The following is a 26,612-nucleotide window of genomic DNA, read 5'->3' as shown; positions in this document are numbered from 1 at the left end:
TTCCTTGCCGACGATCACTGCGATCTGTCGCTAATGTGTGGACTGTTATTAGGTATCGACATACCACTTTCTGGCATTACCTTTTCTAGAAGACCAGTTTTTGACAGATCATTAATACATGGCGGCTAAAAAGAGCAAATCTTCGTCGCACGTAAGTATAATAGGTAAAACAGTAAATAAAACACACTACCTTCAGAATCATGAAATAAAATATGGCGTCTGTTTCTTCTGCTCTCTGATAGCCAATCACACTTTTAGAACCACTGACAGGTGTCAATCACCGCTAAAAATAACTCGTACCGAAAAATTAATTTCACCGTGGTAACTGAAATCGTAGAACAATCGTTCCACACATCACTGGTTTACGCGCAGGCGACTCGGAAATTCCAGGAAGCATGAGCTGATACAGTCTCTTCACCCGTATTGTTGCCTCGCGCGCCGCGGCCGTTAAGCATTGTTATTTGAATACCTTTGATTTTTTGTACATAAAACGAACGGAAACAATAAATCATGCGTATTACTACAATAATTGGAATTCTCTGCCTCTTTAGAGCATGCCTACCTTTTGCTCCATACATAGAGTGAATACCGACTACAAAGAAGTTTCTCTGCACCTGGACTGTTGAGGCTCCGTTTACAAGGAGGGGGCAGGCGGAGTACTTCAACATCTCGCACAAGCAAGGCTGACACTCGGCGAGGTGGCTAACCAGACAGCAAAAGCGGTAAGTCCCGCTCACAGTCGCTCCCATCAGGCACTGCGCCGAGTGTCAACTTGGGCCGCGCAAATGGTATAGCGACCGGCATCATGAAATTCATTGCTGATGGTTAATCGTCGTTTTCTTATATCGCATAAACCGTATGACGGTTTCGTTCCTATGAATTCCTGTGAAACAAGCACAGCCAGTTTTACTTCCCCCTGTCCAGTCTTAGCTTGTGATCCGTCTCTAATGATATCGTCGGCAGCAGAAGAAAACCTGCCCCATTGCAGGCTGTTGACGAAGGTACGAGCATATGGAATAAGTTCACAGATGTGTGAGTGGCTCGAAAACTTGTTCTTAGAACGCAGTATGTTGTCCTCGACAGCGAGTGTTCATCGGAGACAAGGATATTGTCAAGAGAGCCCCAGGGAAATGTGATACGACCGCTGTTCTCTGCGTACATAAATGATTCGCCTGACGAGGTGGCAACTGTGGTGTCACCGCCAGACACCACACTTGCTAGGTGGTAGCCTTTAAATCGGCCGCGGTCCGTTAGTATACGGCAGACCCGCGTGTCGCCACTGTCAGTGATAGCAGACCGAGCGCCACCACACGGCAGGTCTAGACAGACGTACTAGAACTCGCCCCAGTTGTACAGCCGACTTTGCTAGCGAAGCTACACTGACCGATACGCTCTCATTTGCCGAGACGATAGTTAGAATAGCCTTCAGCTACATTTGCTACGACCTAGCAAGGCGCCGTATTCAATTGATAATTAATATTATGAAGCATGTACCGTAACGAGAGATGTTCTACAATTGTAGATTAAAGTGAAGTATTATATCAACTACTTACTTTATTTGCAATTCTCAAGATATTGTCCTGTTCCAGACCTCACGCCAGTCAGCGTGTAATTAAACGCGTGCATTTCGGCCTACTCTAGAAAAACAGTGTTGGCTCTTCTGCCAACACTACAGCAACAATGATGCCGTTGTGTACGGTAAGGTGTCGAAGTTGAGTGACTGTAGGAAGATACAAGACGGCTTAAACAAGATTTCCCGAATGGCAGGTAGCTTTAAATGTGGAAGAATGTATGTATATGTGGATGAGTAGGAGGAACAAACCTGTAACGTTCGAATGCAGCATTACTGGTGTCTGCTTGACACAGCCAAGTCGTTTAAATATCTGGGCGCAACGTTGCAAAGCGATATGAGATGAAACGAGCATGTGAGAATTGTGATAGGGAAGGCGATTGGTCGACTTCCCTTTATTGGGAGAATTTTAGGAAAGAGTGGTTCACCTGTAAAGGAGACCGCATATAGGACGCTGGGGCGACCTATTCTTGAGTACTGCTCGAGTGTTTGGGATCCGTACCAGGTCGGATTGAAGGAAGACAGCGAAACAATTCAGAGGCGGGCTGCTAGATTTGTTACCGGTAGGTTCGAACAACATTTGGATTCTCGTGCAAATTGCGGCTATTACGGAAATGCTTCGGGATCTCATATGGGAGTCCCTGGAGTGAAGACGATGTTCTTTTCGAGAGACGCTATTGAGAAAATTTAGAGGACCGGCATTTGCAGCTGACTGCGGAACGATTCTACTGCCGGCAGCATACATTGTTCGTAAGGACCACGAAGATACTATATAGTAGAATTTAGGGCTCATACGGAGGCATACAGACAGTCGTTTCTCCCTCGCTCTGTTTGCGAGCGGAACAGGAGAGGGAATGACAACTAGTGGACAGGGTGCCCTCCGCCACGTACCGTACGTTGGCTTGCGGGGTATCTATGTAGATGTAGACGCACTTTGGAGAGAAGGGTTTGAGATCGCTATTCACCTCCTTCATCGTTACCTGAGCTTTCCATTATTTTGCAGGATGGTGGGTTAGAGATTCTCTTGAATGCTTGACAGGGCTTTTATTTATCAATTTCGAGACGACTGGAAACTGTTTTGAGAGCCAGCGATTTTCCTACGCCGTACTGGGAGTGGTAATGCGTTGAATGTTGGTGCTTCCATATTTCTATCCACCCGCTGTATGTTCAATCTCTTATATACCCGTCGATCACAAAAGTCGATTCGTTTGAAAGCGAGTTTAATCTGTTTACCTCTTGCCGCCAAACAAAACGATCGTGATGCAGTAGGGCGGAAGCTACGCTTTAGTCACTTCCTTCTCTTTTTCTCAGAAAAAAGAGAGGAAGTAGAGTATAAATGGTTCAAATGGCTCTGAGCACTATGGGACTTAACATCTGAGGTCATCAGTCCCCTAGAACTTAGAACTACTTAAACCTAACTAACCTAAGGACATCACACACACCCATGCCCGAGGCAGGATTCGAACCTGCGACCGTAGCGGTCACGCGGTTCCATACTGAAGCGCCTAGAACCGTTCGGTCACTTCGGCCGGCGCGAGTATACCCAGTAGCCATGCTGAGTATATACAGTGGACCGTTGTGTTGGCACGCCGACTGTGAGGCTTGCCTAGCGGGACAGTGGGGCACCGACAATGACCTTGGCGGGACAACGCTAGCGGCATCACCGATGCCCACTGTCCCAGCTCCAGGGGTCACCTGGTCGACCGGCGAGGGCTTGCGACCGATGCTCGCATGTTGTCACACTTCAGTTGCGCGAGAGTCGACACACAAAGGCCTATTATGCCAAATGTGTTTCCTAGCAAGCGCAATTTTCTTGACTGCACAAAATCGACAGATATAAACTCAATTTTGGGAGTATCCGACAGGACTGTTGCTGTTTACAGTACTGTATATACAGGATGTTTCACAATTCGTATTGCTGGCCGCTAGTGGTTGTGGAACAAATTTAGTAGATAGACCAAGTTTAGGAGGAATACCAAGTGGGCTGAGACGTGAATGGGAATTTGGATTGAGCATGGAGGCGGGCTACGGTTGCCCGCGCAGTTGTGCAAACCCATTGTGCCAGGATGGCAGGCCCTGGTTCGAATCCCGGCGTTGGTACAAACTTTCACTCGTACCTTCAATATGCATACACTATGTGATCAAAAGCATCCGGACACCTGGCTGAAAATGACTTACAAGTTCGTGGCGCCCTCCATTGGTAATGCTGGAATTTAACGTGATGTTGGTCCACCCTTAGCCTTGATGACAGCTTCCACTCTCGCAGGTATACGTTCAATCAGGTGCTGGAAGGTTCCTTGGCGAATGGCAGTCCATTATTCACGGTGTGCTGCAATGAGGAGAGCTGTCGATGTCGGTCGGTGAGGCCTGACACGAAGTCGGCGTTCCAAAATATCCCCTCACCTCTGTGCAGGCCAGTCCATTACAGGGATGATATTGTCATGTAACCACTCCGCCACAGGCCGGGCATTATGAACAGGTGCTCGATCGTGCTGAAAGATGCTATCCGCAATTGCTCTTCAACAGCGAGAAGCAAGAAGGTGCTTAAAACATTAATGTAGGCCTGTGCTGTGATAGTGCCACGCAAACCAACGAGGGATGAAAGCCCCCTCCATGAAAAACGCGACCATACCACAACACCACCGCCTCCGAATTTTACTGTTGGCACTACACACGCTGGCACGGTCATTCACCATAGCCATCCCCTGCCATCGTATTGCCACACTGTGTACCGCGATTCGACACTCCACACAACGTTTTTCCACTGTTCAATTGTCCAATGTTTACGCTCCGCACTCCGAGCGAGCCGTTGTTTGGCATTTACCAGCGTGATGTGTGGCTTATCAGCAGCCGCTCGACCATGTATTCCAAGTTTACTCACCTCCCCCCTAACTGTCATAGTACTTGCAGTGGATCTTGATGCAGTTTGGCATTCCTGGGTGATGGTCTGGATAGATGTCTACTTATTACACATTACGACCCTCTTCAACTGTCTGCGCTCTCTGTCAGTCAACAGACGGGGTCGGCCTGTACGCTTTTGTGCTGTACGTGTCCCTTCACGTTTCCAATTCACTATCACGACGGAAACAATGGACCTAGGGATTTTTTGGAATGTGGAAATCTCGCGTAGAAACGTATGACACAAGTGACACCCAATCACCTGACCACGTTCGAAGTCGGTGAGTTCCGCGGAGCGCCCCATTCTGCTCTCTCACGATGGCTAATGACTACTGAGGTCGGTGATGTGGAGTATCTGGCAGTTGGTGGCAACACAATGCACCTAATATGAAAAACGTTTGTTTTTAGCGGTGTCCGGATACTTTTGATCACATAGTGTATATACATAATAGAAGTTTGAGACTTGGAAAGATCTCTGGAACCAAATAGTTTCATTTTATTAGCAGATAAAGTTTTGATGTGGAAACCAAGCCCGTTCATGTAGCATTTGGATGCAAAATGAGTTCGAATATTTGATGACTTTCAAACCTCAGGCTTTACGGCACGCACACTGCGAAGCCCATGGCATGGCATGTTTCCAGTGCTCGTCTTCGGCTTCTCTTCATGTTGGCGGAGGACCACCTCTCCACAGTCCGTGGAGCACCATAGCCAACTCTCCTAGCACCAATTTTTCGCAGCCGTTTTTGTAATCGGGCGAAACTGCTACGTGTTGGCATAATTACAGCGGCTCTCCTTCCCAGTCTACATGTGTACCGCGAAGCGGGTGATTTGAAAGTGATCCGATTTTCAAACCTATTTTATATGCAAATGGTACAATTTCCGATACAGTTTCCTTCACGAAACCTTATGTAGTAAGACCCCTCTACAACACCAAGCCTATAATACGACGGGTGTTCATTAATTAATGCCACACTTTCTTTTCGCAACCAATATCGGTTGAAAAAATGCCCAATTTGTTTCGGGATGTTGTGGAGAATTCCCGCTTTAGCTCCTATACTTTCAGGAAGTTCCGGTACGTGGCGACGCTATACGTAGTGTTCAAAATGGCTTCTCTAACCAAAGTACTTTCCAAGCAGAGAGCTGTCATTGAGTTTCTTTTGGTGGAAAATCAAACCATCTCAGATTTTCATAGCTTGGAGAATGCCTACGGAACACGAAAGTGAATAAAGGAACCAGCCCATCATTTACATTAAGCGATTTTTAATAAAAGTAATTTCAAACCTTGTGCTCTTTCACTCCATTTCCGCTCGATGAATGCATCTTATAATTTATCGTATTTCTCACGTCGCCAGTAGGACGAGAGAGTGCTTCGGCAATTTTCTACCAGTTCTTTTCCTTCGGCATTGGTGTGGCGAATCTCTTGGATCCTGTGGTATCTATATTACACTGTCAGCAGCATTACATTCTGTTCAAACCAATCCTTTGCTCACGCAACTCATGTCAACAACGACAAAAGTGGACAAGACAGCTGATAAAGCTTTCTGTACTGCTAGCGCCGAGGTGGAGAGCACGTGACTTCCTTTGATGGTTCGAACCGTGAGCGACATGCAACGAAACACGAGTGAACGTTAGCGAATTCGAACCGACCACGACCGACTTCCGTTTGCTCAGGTGCACCTAGCGTTTACACCAGAGACAATTCTCGACAGTGTTGCGCGTTCGCTTGTGTTCGTTTCGGTGTAAAGAGAGGTTAATAGGTCAGCACAGCAAACAGATAAGTGTAACAAATACACTCGGCGAGCTTAGCCGACAATTTTTGGCAGTTGGTCCACGTTATTCCCTCGAAACCACGCGGGCTTTCAGAAACTGCGACCCTTTTCGTTGAGACCCTGGTAGTCCGAGGTCCCCGAAACCATCCTCCCATCGCTTCCTTGTTCTGCCTTTTCGGCAGGTCCCGTCATGCTTTCCAACCATGACGGCCTCGGTACTGCCGTGTTCAGTCCATCACGTAACATGTTCTTCGTGCTGTAATCTCCTGGACTTATTCCTCTGGTTTGTCCTTGCTAGTATAACATGACACAGTGCCGCGCGGACTTTCTCGGACTTCCTGAATCCTCGCTCTTTGTTGTTGACTGAAAATTGCTTTATGATATTGGTGTTAAAGAGGACGCTATTGTCGTACTGACAAGGGGAGGCCAAGATGTTTGGAACGCGGATTTACTGTAAACTTCGTACACTCGCAGTAATCCATGAGGACAACAAAATGTGTAAGCAGTTGCGCGTTCTTCTCAAGCGTTACTGAGAAAATCGCAAGATAGTTTTGGTCGTCAAACATATATCTGTGCGTGGCTATTTTAACCGTAAAGCGGCTACAGCCGAGAGGTGCCGGAACGGTAGCTCAGCGTGTTCGATCAGAGCGTTGGCTTTCCTTTCTAATAAAAAACTGAGCGAACGGATGAACAAAAAAACTGAACGGCTGTCATCGGACGTCTGCCCTGAGCAAATTCAGCGAACAATATAGAACAAAATGTTACTTTAAAAAAAAATGTGGTTGGCGTTGAAGCCGCTAGATTGCTGGATCGAGTTGCGTTCGTCAGTTTTTTTTATTTTCAACACAGTCATTTTCTTTACTATTTATATTACAATTGATATAATTGGAAAAATACATGTAATCGGATGGACTTTTATTAAATTTATAATGTTATTTGACAGTCTACTAAGTTTTATTATAAAAAATAATATAGTATTCATAACAATCGACTAGTAAACGGCCAAACGCATAAAGTGATACTGAAAATGTATACTTGTCCGTGATTTGAGAACTCCTTTCTACCTGGAAGGAGCCCGAAACGACTTGTTACCTGGGTGTTGTGTGATGTCCTTAGGTTAGTTAGGTCTAAGTAGTTCTAAGTTCTAGGGGACTGATGACCATAGATGTTAAGTCCCATAGTGCTCAGAGCCATTTGAAACGACTTGTTACCTGGAAGTTTTGACCGGCACAGACGGCTTTCGAAAGATGTACTATTAATCGTCGCTTTCGACTTCACGGGTACAAGTTGGAGGATGGTATTTATCGTAAAAAGATGGAAAATGTGAAGTTAAACGGCACCAGCTGCATTGAATAAATGCCATGTTTCCTCATACGCAAGGTCTTTTGACGTTTTCCGTGGAAAAACGAACCTCGTTAACATTTTCAAAAACCTCTCTTTCAAACGATAGTTTGGAAACAAAGCATGCATAACGCAGTGTTTCCTTAAAAATCGGCGCTGATAATTGGTTATGCAGTATCGAGTGTATTTTAATAGCGTCTTCCGAGAAGCAATTTCTCGTTCTCTTTAGATTAAATACGAACAGTTTTGAAGACACGGACAAGCATACATTTTCCATATCACTTTATGCGTTTGGTCGTTTACTGGTCGATAGTTATGAATACTATATTATTTGTGATAATAAAAATTAGTAGACTGTCAAATAACATTGTAAATTTAATAAAAGTCCATCCGATTACATGTATTTTTCCCATTATATCAATTGTAATATAAATAGTAAAGAAAATGACTGTGTTGAAAATAAAAAAAAAACTGACGAACGCAACTCGATCCAGCAATCTAGCGGCTTCAACGCCAACCACATTTTTTTTTAAAGTAACATTTTGTTCTATATTGTTCGCTGAATTTGCTCAGGGCAGACGTCCGATGACAGCCGTTCAGTTTTTTTGTTCATCCGTTCGCTCAGTTTTTTATTAGAAAGGAAAGCCAACGCTCTGATCGAACACGCTGAGCTACCGTTCCGGCACCTCTCGGCTGTAGCCGCTTTATGGTTAAAATGGCCACGCACAGATATATGTTTGACGACCGAAATTATCTTGTGATTTTCCCAATAACGCTTGAGAAGAACGCGCAACTGCTTACACATTTTGTTGTCCTCATGGATTACTGCGAGTGTACGAAGTTTACAGTAAATCCGCGTTCCAAACGTCGTGGCCTCCCCTTGCGAGACTCTTTGTCCCTTTCGGCGTGGTAAGACACTGGAGTCGTATTTGGGGAGACGCTATTTCAGCTCTTCGTCCGCCCATCCACAAAAAAGTTTTCGGTTGTTTCCCTAAACCGCTTAATGTAAATGCTGGGGTGGTTCCTTTGAAAAGGACGAGGCTGATTTTCTTTCTCAGTCCAAACTTGTGCTTCGTCACTGATGACCTTATCGTCTATGGAAAGCTAAATCCCAATCTTCCTTCCTTCCTTCCTTCCAGTGCAGAAATGCGACAACTTTCATGGAACTGTAATCCAAACTAGAAAGGAGTTACTCTTGGAGTTAACTTTTTAAGGCCAATCAGTTGTGAGCTTCTAGCCAAGTCGACAGCGGAGAAACTCACACTGAGGGTGCGGAAGGATGTTAGTTTTTATTTCTGGAAATCAAAAAACGGAATCATCGGGTTTAGTGGCAATATTTGTTTCGTATTTATCGTTCCTTTACATAATCAAAACTACTGTCATTACTTGAATCATGTTCCTCCAAAGTACTATTGAACTATTATTAAACAGGTGCAAAATATATCAGCAAAAATGTAATGTTTTTCTAGTAAGAAAATACACAACGCGAACGAAATACTTCTGCCCTACTCGCACTGACCTACTCACGCACTCTGACAATAATCATAGTTTAGCTGCTTACATTGCTTTGGAACAACTATTACATGTTAAATAACATGCGCAACAATTTGAAATTTAATTTGAAACAGCCACTGTATCTCGCTCTGTCGTGTGGTGGCTTCACCTCCTGGTGTAACTGCTTTTCGGTGACGTCAATTAGGCGTCTTGCGTGTCGGTTATGATGAAATGCTGACGACGACATCAACACAACAGACAGTCGCTTACTGGAGAAAACCCCCGATCCGGCTGAGAATCGAAATAGGACCCCTTCGGATGGCATCCAGCCACGCTGAACCAGCAGCTACACAGTCGTACAACCACTGTATTATTTTATACGACGAGCTAACTACACTAACCTTCAGTGTCGTTAGTTTGTATACTGGTCGTTCAAACGCTGTGATTCTCTTCTTGTACCTATTTCTGCTTTCTGGGAAAGGGAGAGACAATACTGTCGAATTCAGCTTACAACAAAGTAATGGAAGGAAGGAAGGTAGGAAGAGCGTGGTTTAATGTATCGTCGAAAACAAGGTCGGTTACAAGCTCCGATAGGGCAAGATAGGTGCGGAAAATAGCCGAGTCCTTTTCAAAGGAACTGCCCCGGCATAATCCTTTGTCCATTTAAGGAAACCTGAGTCTGATTAACTGGGTGGCGGTTCTGTTACCGTAATCACTCGGCCACTTCAATCGGTAAAGTGCTAACGGTAGTATATTAAGTTTCTTCGTGCCCATGAAATCTCGAAGTGTTAGTAACTTCCTTCGTATCTGCTGAGAAAAAAAGCTATGCATTGTTGTCTTCGTTATAGCCACTTGAAATATGGTATAATATTTCACATTTCTCCGCGTTGGAAATATGCGTTAGAAACATAACAAAATTTAAAAAATGAAGAGTAAGAAAAACAGCCAACGTTGTTCTTTGATCATCAATAAGGGACCAAGAACTGTAGGAGGCTTGAACTGAATGTATTATGTTTTATCTAAATTCAATGACAGTCGATTTGCGAACAATTGTTAATTTTAAGAAAACATTATTTATATTTTCAGGTACTGGAATTACTCCATTAGGCCTGATTACATCGCTTGCTTCGTCAGCAAAGAGATCTATTCTGCTTCTTGGATATATGGTGGAAGATCATTTATACGTAACAAGATCAAGATCAAGATCAAGAAAAATGGCTCTGAGCACTATGGGACTTAACTACTGAGGTCATCAGTCCCCTAGAACTTAGAACTACTTAAACCTAACTAACCTAAGGACATCACACACATCCATGCCCGAGGCAGGATTCCAACCTGCGACCGTAGCGGTCACGCGGTTCCAAACTGACGCGCTTAGAACCGCACGGCCTCAAGATCAAGATTTCGGTCCCTGTGGTACATACACTCATGCTCATAAATTAAGGATAATGCTGATACATGGTGAAACAACGCTCTGGTGGGCGATTTGTGGGTTTAAATCACCTCGGGGTATGACCATGCGGTGCGTTTGACCTGCGGTCGTCGCACGGTGGCGCTGGCAGCAGTCCACACACGCAGAGGTGTGTTGGTGCATGTCAGAGTACGGTGTAGCGAGTAATTGTGCAGACGTTTTCAGACATGCTAATGGTGACTGTGTGTTGAAAATGTCTCAAAGAACACACACTGAAGACGTTATGAGGGGTAGAATACTAGGGTGACTGGGGGTTGGTCAAACACAGCAGGTCGTAGCACGGGCCCTCCGTGTGCCACAAAGTGTGATCTCAAGATTATGGCAACGATTCCATCAGAGAGAAAACGTGTCCAGGCGCTACAGCACGGGACGTCCACAGTGTACAACACCACAAGAAGACGGATATCTCACCATCAGTGCCTGCAGAGGGCACGGAGTATTGCAGGTAGCCTTGCTCGGGATCTTACCACAGCCACCGGAATAGCTGTCTCCAGACATACAGTCTACAGACGATTGAACACACACGGTTTATTCGCCCGGAGACCTGCAAGGTGCATTCCACTTACTCCTGGTCGCAGGAGAGCCCGTAAAGCCTGGTGTCAAGAACACAGTACATGGTCATTGGAACAGTGGTCCCAGGTTATGTTCACGGACAAGTCGAGGTATAGGCTGAACAGTGATTCTTGCCGGGTTTTCATCTGGCGTGAACCAGGAACCAGGTATCAACGACATAATGTACTTGAAAGGGATCTGTATGGAGGTCGAGGTTTGATGGTGTTGGGTGGGATTATGATTGGTACACGTACACACCTGCATGTCTTTGACAGAGGAACTGTAAGAGGTCAGGTGTATCGGGACGTCATTTTGCACCAGTACATCCGCCTTTCCAGGGGTGTAGTGGGTCCCACCTTCCTCCTGATGGATGATAACGTACGGCCCCAGCGAGCTGCCATCGTGGAGGAGTACCTTGAAACAGAAAATATCTGGCGAATGGAGTGGCCAGCCTGTTCTCCAGACCTTAACCCCATCGAGCACGTGTGGGATGCTCTCGGTCGACGTATCGCTGCACGTCTTCAAACCCCTACGACACTTCAGGAGCTCCGACAGGCAGTGGTGCAAGAATGGGAGGCTGTACCCAGCAGCTGCTCGACCACCTGATCCAGAGTATGCCAACCCGTTGTGCGGCCTGTGGATAGTGATCATATCCCATATTGATGTCGGGGCACATGCGCAGGAAACAGTGGCGTTTTGCAGCAGATGTGTTTCGGGACGGTTTTCTCAACTTATCACCAATACGGTGGACATACAGATCTGTGTCGTGTGTGTTCCCTGTTTGCCTATGCTATTAGCGTCAGTTTTGTGTAGTGCCACGTTGTGTGGCACCACATTCTGCAATTATCCTTAATTTATGAGGCTGAGGTATATCGTGATTATTCCCCATTCTGAAAATGCTGTTTTCATTGTGTACACTGCCCAAGTTTATTGTAACACTCTGCTTCTGCTTAGTTTGACAGAATGAAAACCAGTTAGCAACATCTCTGATACCATATGTTCGGCTGGTTGATTGGATGGTTGGTTGGCGGGGGGGGGGGGGGGGGAAATCAAACAGCGAGGTCATCGGTCCCGTCGGATTAGGGAAGATAGGGAAGGGAGTCGGCCGTGCCCTTTCAGAGGAACCATCCCGCCACTGGTCTGAAGCGATTTAGGGAAATCGGGGAAAATCTAAATCAGGAGGCCTAGACGTGGGCCACGTCGTTCCGTCCATTTGTTTTAGCTTCCCAGTGCCTCACTACTGAATCGTAACCTGTCATTTCCTTTACTTACAACTGAGGCTTCGCAATCGCTCTGGCTCCTACTTATGTAGATCGCAGTCGATAATCTCAGCACACTCACGAAGTGGGAGCGCTACCTAATATCCGCAACGGCAGCTGGCGCCCACGAACTTCTGCGAAGCGGCAGCCGCCGGCTGACATACCAGCAGGTGTGTGCTCGCCTCCGCCTCCGCAGCCGCGGCCACGGGCGGGGGATTTGGGCGGTGGTCGTCGACCCCCGCCTCATTAGCACACCGGGCCCAGCCGGCCTGCTCCACCGGTCTTGGCGACACCTAAATGTCACGCCGGACGTCGGCCCAGGCGTGCGCTCTGCGCGGCTCAGTGGGGGTCAGGGTGTGGGACCCGCCTACTGCTCGGCAAGGTCTAGGTGCCACCAGAAGCACTGAGTCAGTTTCACTCATTGGGCGCTGGCCGTACAGAAGCCCACCAGGGACATTCTGCTAGGCCGTGTCTAGCCATTCTCACCCATACATTTTCTATCGGTACTCCAGATCTATCAAGCAATATCGGAGAGTATTAGCGAAATTCGGAAGTGCACGACAGAGATCGTTAATGGCTGCTGGGAGTAGCTGTTTCGACACAATTTGGAAGACAAAGTACGACTTCGGGCCAATATTCATTTACTTTTCGGCGCTACGAAATGTAGCTTACAATACTGCAGACAAAGAGTATCTTCACTGAACAGGTCAATAAGTTTAAACTGTTTCAACTTCAATTGCATATGACATTTCTCTGGTCTTTAACTCCACATGCAACATCTCCCCTCGTTTACAAGCACGTAGAGGCAATCAACAAACAATAGCCGGCAGCTATAGTTGTATGGGTTGACTCCGACCGATAAAGCTAAGCTTTCGGTACCGACACAGTCTATTCGACTCGTTTCGACATCGATACAGCTACTCCCGTCAACCACAAGGCTGAGAGCCTGCTTAGACTGAACTATTAGCATATTTTAGGGGAAGAGTAGGAGTGTTTTATTCATAAATCTCCGTTTTGATTGCACATTATTATATAATTCACAATATGACCGGTTTCGGCTTACTGTCATCGTCGTGTCTTTTAAAATAAATGGAAAAAACAATTACGTAACAATAATAGGTTCAATTAGCTGAAGGCTACATCTATAGATAAAATCCAACTGTACGTGATTTCGATAACATGGCTGACGGGCCAGCCGTTGTGGACGAGCGGTTCTAGGCGCTTCAGTCCGGAACCGCGCTGCTGCTACGGTCGCAGGTTCGAATCTTGTATCGGGCATGGATGTGTGTGATGTCCTTAGGTTAATTAGGTTTAAGTAGTTCTAAGTTCTAGGGGACTGTTGACCTCAGATGTTAAGTCCCATAGTACTCAGAGCCATTTGAACCATTAGGGAGTGGCAGCTGACCCTCAGCATAAACAAATGAACTGACAGATTATTCTATGATAACACGACTGCAAAATAATCACTGGAAGCAGTTTCTTGCATAAAATATCTAGGGGTAGCGATCTGAAGTCGAAAGACCACATAAAACTAATCGCAGGAATGGCGCATGCCCGGACTGAGATTCACTGGATGAATCCTTTCATTGGATGAGTCCTCAGTCCATCAACAATGGAAATGTTCACAAAATACCTGAATGTTGCTCGTCAGTACGGGATCCGTACTAGATAGGAAAGATAGAGGAAATACTGAAGATTCAAAGAAGAGCAAGGCGATTTCCAGGTTCATTTGGTTCAATTGGCTCTAAGCACTAAGGGACTCAACATCTGAGGTCATCAGTCCCCTAGACTCAGAACTATTTAAACCTAACTAACCTAAGGACATCACACACATCCACGACCGAGGTAGGATTGGAACCTGCGACTGTAACAGTAGCGCGGTTTCGGACTGAAGTGCCTAGAACCGCTCGGCCACAGCGGCCGACCAGGGTCATTTATTAAGCACAAATGCGTCACGGAAGTTATCAACCAACTCCACTGGCAGACGCTGCAAGAGGGGCTTTCTGCATCATAGTGTGGGTTATGTTCGTAGAATAGTCAAAAATATATTACTTCTTTCTACGTATACCTCGCGAAAACGGCATGAATATAAGATCAGAGAAGTTCGAACCCACACAGAGACCTACCGACAATCGCTCTTCCCGTGGACCATTCGCGAGTGGGGCAGGAAAAGGGGGGAGGGAGGGAGCGGAGTGACACAGGTACACGATGTACCCCCCGCCACACACCGAAAGGTGGCTTGCGGAGTATAGATTGTGCCATTTGCCATCTGATGTAGCAGTGTGGTCGCAAAGTGCTCGCAGCCCCGGATGGCGCGCACATCGCCACGAGGCGTTGCCCCCGGCGACCTCGCGTGTTGTTGCCGTGGGCGGGGCGTTCACCTGTCCGCGACCAGCCATTAGAGCTGGGTAGCTGCCTATCTGCGCCGGCGCCGCCTCGGATCGCGCAACCAATCACCCATCCCAGTCTCCTCTCACCGTTTAACAACCTGCATTTCTTCCTGCTGTGACGAAAACGACGTCTCCCTCCAGTACAACGAATTTGCCTTTCCTCACGCTCCACCAGTCAGGATTCTCTTCGGGTAGTTGTGCACAATCAACTTATTATCCAAAAATTTTAGCACCATCCAGAAATACCTGAGACGTTCCCTTCCTCTAAGTGAAGAAGCGATCGCTGTCATCGTCTCCGTGCTGCAGCTGAGTTGGAATGTGCGCGAGTTCTCTGTTGTTGTTGATGTTGTTGTGGTCTTCAATCCTGAGACTAGTTTGATGCAGCTCCCCATGCTAATCTATCCTGTGCAAGCTTCTTCATCTCCCAGTACCTACTGCAACCTACATAATTCTGAATCTGCTTAGTGTATTCATCTCTTGGTCTCCCTCTACAATTTTTACCCTTCACTCTGCCCTCCAATACTACATTGCTGATCCCTTGATGCCTCAGAACATGTCCTACCAACCGATCCCTTCTTCTACTCAAGTTGTGCCACAAACTCCTCTTCTCTCCTTTTCTATTCAATACCTCCTCATTAGTTATGTGATCTAGCCATCTAATCTTCAGCATTCTTCTGTAGCACCATATTTCGAAAGCTTCTATTCTCTTCTTGTCCAAACCATTTATCGTCCACGTTTCACTTCCATACATGGCTACACTCCATACAAATACTTTCAGAAAAGACTTCCTGACACTTAAATCTATACTCGATGTTAACAAATTTCTCTCTTCAGAAACGCTTTCCTTGCCATTGCCAGTCTACATTTTATATTCTCTCTACTTCGAATATCAGTTATTTTGCTCCGCAAATAGCAAAACTCCTTTACTACTTTAAGCGTCTCATTTTCTAATCTAATACCCTCAGCATCACCCGATTTAATTCGACTACATTCCGGTATCCTCGTTTTGCTTTCGTTGATGTCCATCTTATATCGTCCTTTCAAGACACTGTCCATTCCGTTCAGCTGCTCGTCCAGGTCCTTTGCTGTCTCTGACAGAATTACAACGTCATCGGCGACCCCCAAAGTTTTTATTTCTTCTCCATGGATTTTAATTCCTATTCCGAATATTTCTTTTGTTTCCTTTACTGCTTGCTCAATATACAGATTCAATAACATCGAGGATAGGCTACAACCCTGTCTCACTCCCTTCCCAAAAACTGCTTCCCTTTCATGCACCTCGACTATTATAACCGCAATCTGGTTTCTGTTCAAATTGTAAATAGCCTTTCGCTCCCTGTATTTTACCCCTGCCACCTTCAGAATTTGAAACAGAGTATTCCAGTCAACATTGTCAAAAGCTTTCTCTAAGTCTACAAATGCTAGAAACGTAGGTTTGCCTTTCCTTAATCTTTCTTCTAAGATAAGTCGTAAGGTCAGTATTGCCTCACGTGTTCCAACATTTATACGGAATCCAAACTGATCTTCCCCGAGGTCGGCTTCTACCAGTTTTTCCATTCGTCTGTAAAGAATTCGCGTTAGTATTTTGCAGCTGTGACTTATTAAACTGATAGTTCTGTAATTTTCACATCTGTCATCATCTGATTTCTTTGGGATTGGAATTATTATATTCTTCTTGAAGTCTGAGGGAATTTCGCCTGTCTCATACATCTTGCTCACCAAATGGTAGAGTTTTGTCAGGACTGGCTCTCCCAAGGCTGTCAGTAGTTCTAATGGGATGTTGTCTACTCCCGGGGCCTTGTTTCGACTTAGGTCTTTCAGTGCTCTGTCAAACTCTTCACGCAGTATCATATCTCCCATTTCATCTTCATCTACATCCTCTTCCATTTCCACAATATTGTCCTCAAGTACATCGCCCTTGTATAGACCCTCTATATACTCCTTCCACGTTTGTGCTTACACTTCTTAGTGAACTTAGAACTGGGTTTCCATCTGAGCTCTTGATATTCATACAAGTGGTTCTCTTTTCTCCAAAGGTCTCTTTAATTTTTCTGTAGGCAGTATCTATCTTACCCCTAGTAAGATAAGCCTCTACATCCTTACATTTGTACTCTAGCCATCCCTGCTTAGCCATTTTGCACTTCCTGTCGATATCATTTTTGAGACGTTTGTATTCCTTTTTGCCTGTGACATTTACTGCATTTTTATATTTTCTCCTTTCATCAATTAAATTCAATATTTCTTCTGTTACCCAAGGATTTCTACTAGCCCTCGTCTTTTTACCTGCTTGATCCTCTGCTGCCTTCACTACTTCATCCCTCAAAGCTACTCATTCTTCTTCTACAGTATTTCTTTCCCCCATTCCTGTCAATCGTTCCCTTATGCTCTCCCTGAAACTCTGTACAACCTCTGGTTCTTTCAGTTTATCCAGGTCCCATCTTCTTAAATTCCCACCTTTTTGCAGTTTTTTCAATTTTAATCTACAGTTCATAACCAATAGATTGTGGTCAGAGTCTACATCTGCCCCTGGAAATGTCTTACAATTTAAAACCTGGTTCCTAAATCACTGTCTTACCATTATATAATCTATCTGATACCTTCTAGTATCTCCAACCTTCTTCCACATATACAACCTTATTTCATGATTCTTGAACCAAGTGTTAGTTATGATTAAGTTATGCTCTGTGCAAAATTCTACCAGGCGGATTCCTCTTTCATTTCTTACCCCCAATCCATATTCACCTACTACGTTTCCTTCTCTTCCTTTTATTACTATCGAATTCCAGTCACCCATGACTATTAAATTTTCGTCTCCCTTCACTATCTGAATAATTTCTTTTATCTCATCATACATTTAATCAATTTTTGCGTCATCTGCAGAGCTAGTTGGCATATAAACTTGTACTACTGTGATAGTGTCTATCTTGGCCACAATAATGCGTTCACTATGCTGTTTGTAGTAGCTTAGCCGCACTCCTGTTTTTTATTCATTATTAAACCTACTCCTGCATTACCCCTATTTGATTTTGTATTTATAACCCTGTATTCACCTTACCAAACAGCTACGGTAGCTATATGTAATAAATACATACCGACCGAACAGTAGCAGCTAGCAAGTCCGACACCGTTTTACGTCAACCAGATAAAAGAACCATACCTCTTCACCGATTAATCAGTACCAGATTTGAGCATTGAGGTCAGTCGAATGAGGAATGTAAAACTAGTGTCATCCCTGTCGTCATTGGTGCCCTGGGTTCAATACCAAATAGCCTGAAGAGCGCTGTGTCCATAATCCCAGAATATAGTAGACTCTGTGACCTATATAGCACTGCTCGGAACCGCCAGTATCATGCGTAAAAAACGTAAACTACTTGCACAGGCCCTGGCAGGCCCATCGGACCGACCGACCGCCATGTCGTCCTCTGCCAATGAAGCCATTCGATGCTGCATGGAGGGGCGTCGAGTCAGCACACCGCTCTCCCGGTATTTGTCAGTTTTTCTGACCTGGAGCCATTACTATTCAGTCAAGTAGGTCCTAAATTGCCATGACGAGTTTGAGCGCAACACGTTCCAGTCCTCCCACCAAAGAAAAATCCCTGGCAATACCGAGAATCGAGCACGGGTCCTCGGCGTGAGAATCACACGCACGGACTCCTTGGCTACGGAGGCCGGCAAATTCCCTGTCTTTTTCTAGAATCTGGGTTGTCGTACTACTTTATTCTCCAAACGTTAGCTGTGAAATTTGCTAGCTGATATTTGTGGATTCAAATGGTTCAAATGGCTCTGAGCACTTTGGAGTTAACTTCTGAGGTCATCAGTCCCCTAGAACTTAGAACTACTTACACCTAACTAACCAAGGACATAACAAACATCCATGCCCGAGGCAGGATTCGAACCTGCGACCGTAGCGGTCGCGCGGTTCCAGACTGTAGCGCCTACAACCGCTCGGCCACCGCGGCCGGTTATATTTGTGGGAATATAAATGCTCCTATTAACTCTTTTTGGCTGGGTCATGACATCCACGCCGGCCGCGGTGGTCTAGCGGTTCTGGCGCTGCAGTCCGGAACCGCGGGACTGCTACGGTCGCAGGTTCGAATCCTGCCTCGGGCATGGGTGTGTGTAATGTCCTTAGGTTAGTTAGGTTTAAGTAGTTCTAAGTTCTAGCTGACTTATGACCTAAGATGCTGAGTCCCATAGTGCTCAGAGCCATTTGAACCATTTGAACCATGACATCCACCCCACCTCCCAGCCATTTTTCGATTACACTCCTATTTTCTTAAGTTTTAGATTCTATACCTTTTACTTTTAAAATAAGTTCGTCTCTTATCCATACGTTGAAGTCTCCGGCAGAAATTATTAGGACTGCGTCTCTCTAGCACTGACATTGTACTCCATTGGTTCTAAAATGATAATATTACTGGACGATGACAGTGTTTCGTCTGTTTGTTTTTTGCAGGGTAGATTTTACCATTTTTAGAATTTTCAGAACTTTCTGAGAGTGATCGGTACATTTCAAAGAATAAAGTATATATGACAAATCGATCAACAAGTCGATAATATACTGCAGTGAAACGTCCGATACGTTACAAATGTCACTTATGAGCATTAGCATTGGTAGGAGCTGGAACAAAAGACGCTTTAAGCGCCGTCCGTACTGCATAAGCAGGCGGCACAACGGAATTGCTCAATTAGGCAGACGCGCGCGGCAGGCAGTAATCGCGGCGCACGCAGAACGCAAACAATGGGCTGTTCCCCGGCAGCAGCGAGGCGTGCCGGCAGTGGGCGTGTCGGCACGCGCTACCGCAGTTCGGCACTCTGCGCGATTCACGGCCTTCCGACTTCTGAGCGCCTTTCAACTGTGAGAAGAAAATGCGAATGTGTGCTATTGTTTCGCCTCAATAAATTATTGATAGCTAGTTGTTTAGACGGCAGCTGCCACAGCAACGATCAATCAGAGGATGAGCATGGTTACACCTGTTGTGTTTACAGTTGTCATATCGCTCAATCTCAGACGTGCCCATATAGCGTAACGCACTGGCTTGCGGGAAAGCGGGGTGCGCCAGATTCGAACTGAAACTGCGCGACGGTTAGCGACCGTTGGCTGGTACTCCGGCCAGCCAAAGCGCATCTTTAGGCAAATAATAGGCTGGTCCCTACATTTCACCTCAGACATTCCTCTACATATACAGTTATAATATGTTAGCACACTGACCACAGTATACGCGATTCGCGGACACATGGCTCGCACGATTTCCCTCCCCTGAGTTTCCTTGACGACTGTTACGTCACGAAGGGCACATGTCACAAAGTTAAATAATAAAAGAAAGTTGCCAAATTCTGAAAAATCCGATTCCATAATAGAGATGATAAACGTTACGGGAAAGAAGACAAAGGAAAGAATAATGTCACTCTGTCGCAGTCGCAGGAGGACAGCTGCAGCTGGCAACAAGATTGTGATTTGTTTTTGCTGTTTCTCGGCTCGGAACGTTTGTCTTATGCAACAGAATGTTTTAATCTTAGCAGTACCAAGGCAGTACCCATAACGCGCATTACCAAGGGGGAGGGGTGTTTCTTTGTGCCCAATGGAAAAAAATATAAAAAAACAACAAAATTCGCTAATTATTGTTAAACTATATTAATAACATATTTTTTAAAGAGGTATTGATGTGTAAGTGTGTTTCAGAACCTGAAAATACCTTTTAGCACACTCGTAGCAATATCAACGCAGTTTCAATAAAGTGTATTACAGACTTCATGATCGAGCGAGGTGGCGCAGTGGTTAGACACTGGACTCGCATTCGGGAGGACGACGGTTCAATCCCGCGTCCGGCCATCCAGATTTAAGTTTTCCGTGGTTTCCCTAAATCACTCCAGGCAAATGCCGGTATGGTTCCTCTGAAAGGGCACGGCCGACTTCCTTCCCCATCCTCCCCTAATCCGATGAGACCGATGACCACGCTGTCTGGTCTCCTTCCCCAAACAACCAAACCAAACCAGACTTCATGACCACCACAAAAAAGTTTAAAAATTTCGTTCATTATTGTTCAATTTTACTACCAACATATTTTTTTATGAGATATCGATGTGGAAGTGAGGCCCTGAACCTCGGAATAGTGAATACGATATTCTCTGGGGAAAGCGAAACCTGCAACTGAGACTTAAATTTTTGGGTTAAGTTTAACTGAAAAATTTAAAATATATATGGAATCTGGTATAAGAATTCATTAGAAACAATCAATATTTGTTTTAAAATTTTAAAACATAAGGTAACTGACCAGATTACAACAATTTCTTCAAAAGGTGGGCATAAAGTAACCCCCCTCCCCCCTTAGTATATTGAGAGGGTTAAGCTAACAGCGAACATGCACATAAGTGATAAGGCTACTAATAGCCTGAAAATCGAACTCAGTGGGGCTTCTTAGCGGAGAGTGTGTAAACAGAATTCAGTACAGAATTGCGTAGCTCTTGAAGTCACATCTAGAGGGTGAATTCGAACTCCATCTACGAAATTTCGGAGGCTGTTCAGAGATATTTTTTTTTTCTTCTTTGTTGTTATTTCTTTTCCTCGCCCATCAGGCTGATCGTGTCCTGGCAGCGGTACACTGCCGCTCTCTACAAACATAGTTTCTAAAAATATTTCAGAATGCGTGTTTTTAAATTACTGAAACAGGCGTTTATACATCGAAGATTTTAAGTAAAATATTGTCGTCTTTTAAGAAAATACAGTCAATTTATGGTAGCCTTAATAAAAACGGAACACCTCACTTTAGCAAAGTTATAATAAATGAACCATAGGTGTATACTTTTGTTGGAGGAACAGCGTTTTGGGAAGAATGTACGAAGGAAGAGTTGGGAAGGAGATCCCCAAATCCAGCTTTTGGAAAGGGAAGGAGGAAAGACGGTAGGGGTGAGGGATAGGTGAAGAGATGCCCTAACATGGAGAGGAAGAAAAAGGTTGTGTTAAAGCTGTAAGAATGGGTAAATTTCTGGGCGGATTTCATGGCCAGGTTGGCGAAGGGGGCAATTAAAATGTTGGAAAAGGTGTGCAGAGTCTGCATTTGTAAGTTTGGAGGGTTATGTTGGTACAAGCGCAGCAAAATACTACTGTTAATATCATGAATGAAACAATGTGGCTGGTGTCAAGTTTTCTGGTAGTGCAGGAAATACAAAGGTGTTCAATCTAGGAGGGAAGTGGATGGAAATTATGCAATACCCATGTTGTACAGTTTTGCAGTTTTAGTCTATCGTGGTCTTTTTGCAGCATAGTCAGTAGGTGCGGTTTCCATGTTAGTTTACGGTCGAGGAATGGTCCGAGGTATTATAGTGTGTTAGTTGATCGTCTAGGAGGGTTGTATATGGTCAGATATACGTCGTGGGGGTGGAATCTACGGGTGAACCATTTTATAATTATTGTCTGCGTCATGGAAGCATTCATTTTCAAGTGGCACTGGTTGCATCAGGAGATAAACTGTTTGAAATAGATTTGAAGAGATCTTTGGAATTTCTGAAGAATGAAGATAGGCAAGCTGTGTTGTCGACATACTGGAGGAGGTAGGCAGGAGGAGAGCTTAGTTGTATTGGCAGTGTAGAGAGTATACAAGGGTGGAGATGGAACAGAACCTTGAGGTAGACCTGCAGTTGGATGGGGTTATATAAGATGGGCGATTGGATAAAAAGGATGCAATAACATGGACATAGCATATTGGAAGTGCGAACATCTGGAGAATTTAGAAGGTTATTTACATCTACTGCTCTTCAGATACTGATTTTTTTAGAATAGTTCAGATAACATGTGATTTATATTGTAAATCAAAATGAGGAAGAAGTGATATGGGCTCCTAGTGACTGTGGGCAAGGACTGGAAACTGGCAGGTATTGGGGAGGATGCTCGATGGAAACGATGAGTGATGTCTTTATGGGAAGGAATTGGTAGTTGGGATGCAGGCGCTAGCGTAGGAGTGGGATGCCAGCTGGGCAAGGAAGTGGTGGTTTGATGCTCTCATCTTGGAGGGGATGGGTAGTGTAGGTTATCGCTGGAAGAAGGGGTAGATCTTGAGGCCGAGTTCACTGTCTGGAGGAGGAAGGTGATTGAAATTTCGTTGAGAAGTCCGTCCCAACAGCTGAGTGCTCAGTGCGACAGACATGCCAAGGGGCCCACGTTCGATTCCTGGTGGGGTAGGAGATTTTCTCCGCTCAGGGACTGGGTGTTGTGCTGTCATCATCATCTCATCCCCATCGACGTGCAAGCCGCCGAAATGGCGTCAACTCAAAAGACTTGCACCAGGCGAATGGTCTACCCGACAGGAGGCTCTAGCCACACGAAATTACCATTTTTTTTTCGTTGAGAAAGGATTTTGAGTGCACGAAGATGGAACTTGTCGACAGAGGCACGACGGGCCGAGGAAAACTTTATGGTGGAGGAAGTTTATGGGAGGTTTAGGAGAGGCGTACATATTCTAAATGTTGGAGATGTTGAAATGTGATAAACTGGTAAAGGAGACGGGTGTGGAATGGTAGACGTATATGTATAGGAAGGCGGACTACATGGCACTCTAGGATTTGGTTCAAATGGCTCTAAGCACTATGGGTCTTAACATCTGAGGTTATCAGTCCCCTAGACTTAGAACTACTTAAACGTAACTAACCTAAGGACATGACACACATCCACGCCCGAGGCAGGATTCGTACCTGCGACCGTTGCAGCAGCGCGGTTCCAGACTGAAGCGCCTAGGATTTGGTGGTAGTGGTGAATTTAGGAGGGGCAAAATTCCACAGAATATTGTGTAGATGAGGATGGAATAAATGAGTGTTGTATAGGGCGCAGATAATAATAGGGGATTCACTTCTCCTTGTCGGGTCTGTTAGTAGTCTTCGTCTATCGTGGGCTTTCTTTTGAACAGTTAGTAGGTGGGGATTCCAAGTTAAGTTTCAGATCTGGTGTTGGTCCAAAGTATTTCAGTGTTTTCGGTTGGGATGACTGGGCAGTTGTGGATTCAAGGCTACAGGTCTTGGGGGCGGAATGCTATAGTGGGTTTTCTGGAATTGATGGAGAGGTACTACTGGTTATGTCAGATACAGCTGATAAAAAGGGGTGATAGGCGGTGTCGTCAGCTGATAATGAAGTAGTGAAGGCAGCAGAGGATCAAGTAGATAAAAAGACGAGGGCTAGTAGACATCCTTGGGTAACAGAAGAAATATTGAATTTAATTGATGAAAGGAGAAAATATAAAAATGCAGTAAATGAAGCAGGCAAAAAGGAATGCAAACATCTCAAAAATGAGATCGACAGGAAGTGCAAAATGGCTAAGCAGGGATGGCTAGAGGACAAATGTAAGGATGTAGAGGCTTATCTCACTAGGGGAAAGATAGATACTGCCTACAGGAAAATTAAAGAGACCTTTGGAGAAAAGAGAACCACTTGTATGAATATCAAGAGCTCAGATGGAAACCCAGTTCTAAGCAAAGAAGGGAAAGCAGAAAGGTGGAAGGAGTATATAGAGGGTCTATACAAGGGCGATGTACTGGAAGTCTATATTATGGAAATGGAAGAGTATGTAGATGAAGATGAAATGGGAGATACGATACTGCGTGAAGAGTATTACAGAGCAATGAAAGACCTGAGTCGAAACAAGGCCCCCGGAGTAGACAACATTCCATTGGAACTACTGACGGCCTTGGGAGAGCCAGTCATGACAAAACTCTACCATCTGGTGAGCAAGATGTATGAGACAGGCGAAATACCCTCAGACTTCAAGAAGAATATAATAACTCCAATCCCAAAGAAAGCAGGTGTTGACAGATGTGAAAATTACCGAACTATCAGTTTAATAAGTCACAGCTGCAAAATACTAACACGAATTCTTTACAGACGAATGGTAGAAGCCGAACTCGGGGAAGATCAGTTTGGATTCCGTAGAAATTTTGGAACACGTGAGGCAATACTTACCTTAGGACTTATCTTAGAAGAAAGATTAAGGAAAGGCAAACCCACGTTTCTAGCATTTGTAGACTTAGAGAAAGCTTTTGACAACGTTCACTGGAATACTCTCTTTCAAATTCTAAAGGTGGCTGGGGTAAAATACAGGGAGCGAAAGGCTATTTAGAATTTGTACAGAAACCAAATGGCAGTTATAAGAGTCGAGGGGCATGAAAGGGAAGCAGTGGTTGGGAAGGCAGTGAGACAGTGTTGTAGCCTCTCCCTTAAGTTATTCAATCTGTATATTGAGAAAGCAGTAAAGGAAACAAAAGAAAAATTTGGAGTAGGTATTAAAATCCATGGAGAAGAAATAAAAACTTTGAGGTTCGCCGAAGACATTGTAATTCTGTCAGAGACAGCAAAGGACTTGGAAGAGCAGTTGAACGGAATAGACAGTGTCTTGAAAGGAGGGTATAAGATGAACATCAACAAAAGCAAAACGAGGATAATGGAATGTAGTCGAATTAAGTCGGGTGATGCTGTGGGAAATAGATTAGGAAATGAGACACTTTAAGTAGTAACGGACTTTTGCTCTTTGTGGAGCAAAATAACTGATCGTAAGGAAGATATAAAATGTAGACTGGCAATGGTAAGGAAAGCGTTTCTGAAGAAGAGAAATTTGTTAACATGGAGTATAGATTTAAGTGTGAGGAAGTCGTTCCTGAAAGTATTTGTATGGTTTGTAGTCACGTATAGAAGTGAAACATGGACGATATATAGTTTGGACCAGAAGAGAATAGAAGCTTTCGCAATGTGGTGCTACCGAAGAATGCTGAAGATTAGATGTGTAGATCACATGAGTAATGAGGAGGTATTGAATAGAACTGGGGAGAAGAGGAATTTGCGGCACAACTTGACAAGAAGAAGGGACCGGTTGGTGGGACATATTCTGAGGCATCAAGGGATCACGAACTTGGTATTGGAGGGCAGCGTGGAGGGTACAAATCGTAGAGGGAGACCAAGAGATGAATACACTAAGCAGATTCAGAAGGATGTGGGTTGCAGTAAGCTCTGGTAGATGAAGAAGCTTGCAGAGGATAGGGTAGCATGGAGAGCTGCACCAAATCAGTCTCAGGACTGAAGACCACAACAACAACAACAACAACAACAACAACCAAGGATTGGATGATTTTGAGACATGGGCCCAGTGAAGAAAGGCTACAGGAGCAGGACAAGATGCGAAGACTTAAAATAGATTACGAGTTTGCTGCATGCAGTAGGGAAGTAGAGATGAAAAGTTTATCACATGACGGGAAGAGGTTTAAGTACAGCGTGAGATTAATGGAAGGGTCGGTGATGTAAAAGAATAAGCGGAAGTGTGTACAGCTATAAAAGCACAGTCCGGCTGGCGACACGGAGCGGTTGTGAAGCGCTGCAGACCAGCTGTCCGAGGCGACCTCTGCTGCGTGGGTAGGGCAGGGCAGGTGTGTGGTGCGCGGAATCCCGTCTCGGGCAGAAGCGGCGGCTGGGAGCAGCGACCTGGCCAACGGAGGCGTGCAGGGGCAGCGCCGGCGGGCAGCCGGTCCGTCCGGCCGGCCAATTCATCTGCCCGCCGCAATGCAAAACAACCAGCGGCGAGTCGGGGCGGGCCAAAACGAAGACGACGATCGCAGCCGGTCCGCGGGCAACGGCGCGCGGGCTGCGCAGGACGCGGGGAAGCGGGAGCCGCGGCGACCGCTACTCGGCTGTTTACAAGTCCGGCTGGCGCCGCCACATCCGTCACGGCAGAGCACTCGTGTTCCTCGGGGCGCGAGTCGTTAATGCACGCCGCTGAGGGAGCGTTCCACATGGAGGTTTTTTTTCTTTATTGAATTTCGATTCCCCTCAAAGGGGGCGGGATGGCAGCAGCTTAGTATGCCGCTCTACAGCCTACAGACTTTGTTAAAAATATG

The 26,612-nt window shown here is 45.3% G+C and overlaps 1 protein-coding gene across 1 annotated transcript in view; it reads right to left on the bottom strand.

Moving 5' to 3' along the window:
* Positions 1-26,265, bottom strand: part of LOC124788421 (probable chitinase 10) — a 231,877-nt gene extending 205,612 nt beyond the window's left edge. The window contains exons 1-2 of the mRNA XM_047255688.1: positions 26,101-26,265; positions 12,519-12,647 (exon numbers count right to left, since the gene is read on the bottom strand). Coding sequence (XP_047111644.1) covers positions 12,519-12,647; positions 26,101-26,265 — 294 coding nt within the window. The remainder of the gene's footprint in view (positions 1-12,518; positions 12,648-26,100) is intronic.
* Positions 26,266-26,612: the final 347 nt, after the last annotated feature.

The sequence above is a fragment of the Schistocerca piceifrons genome, chromosome 3 (genome assembly GCF_021461385.2).
Source record: "Schistocerca piceifrons isolate TAMUIC-IGC-003096 chromosome 3, iqSchPice1.1, whole genome shotgun sequence".
NCBI classification, from domain to species: Eukaryota; Metazoa; Arthropoda; class Insecta; order Orthoptera; family Acrididae; genus Schistocerca; species Schistocerca piceifrons.
Note: the sequence above shows the minus strand (reverse complement) of the source record. Positions and strands in the feature narration are given on the sequence as shown.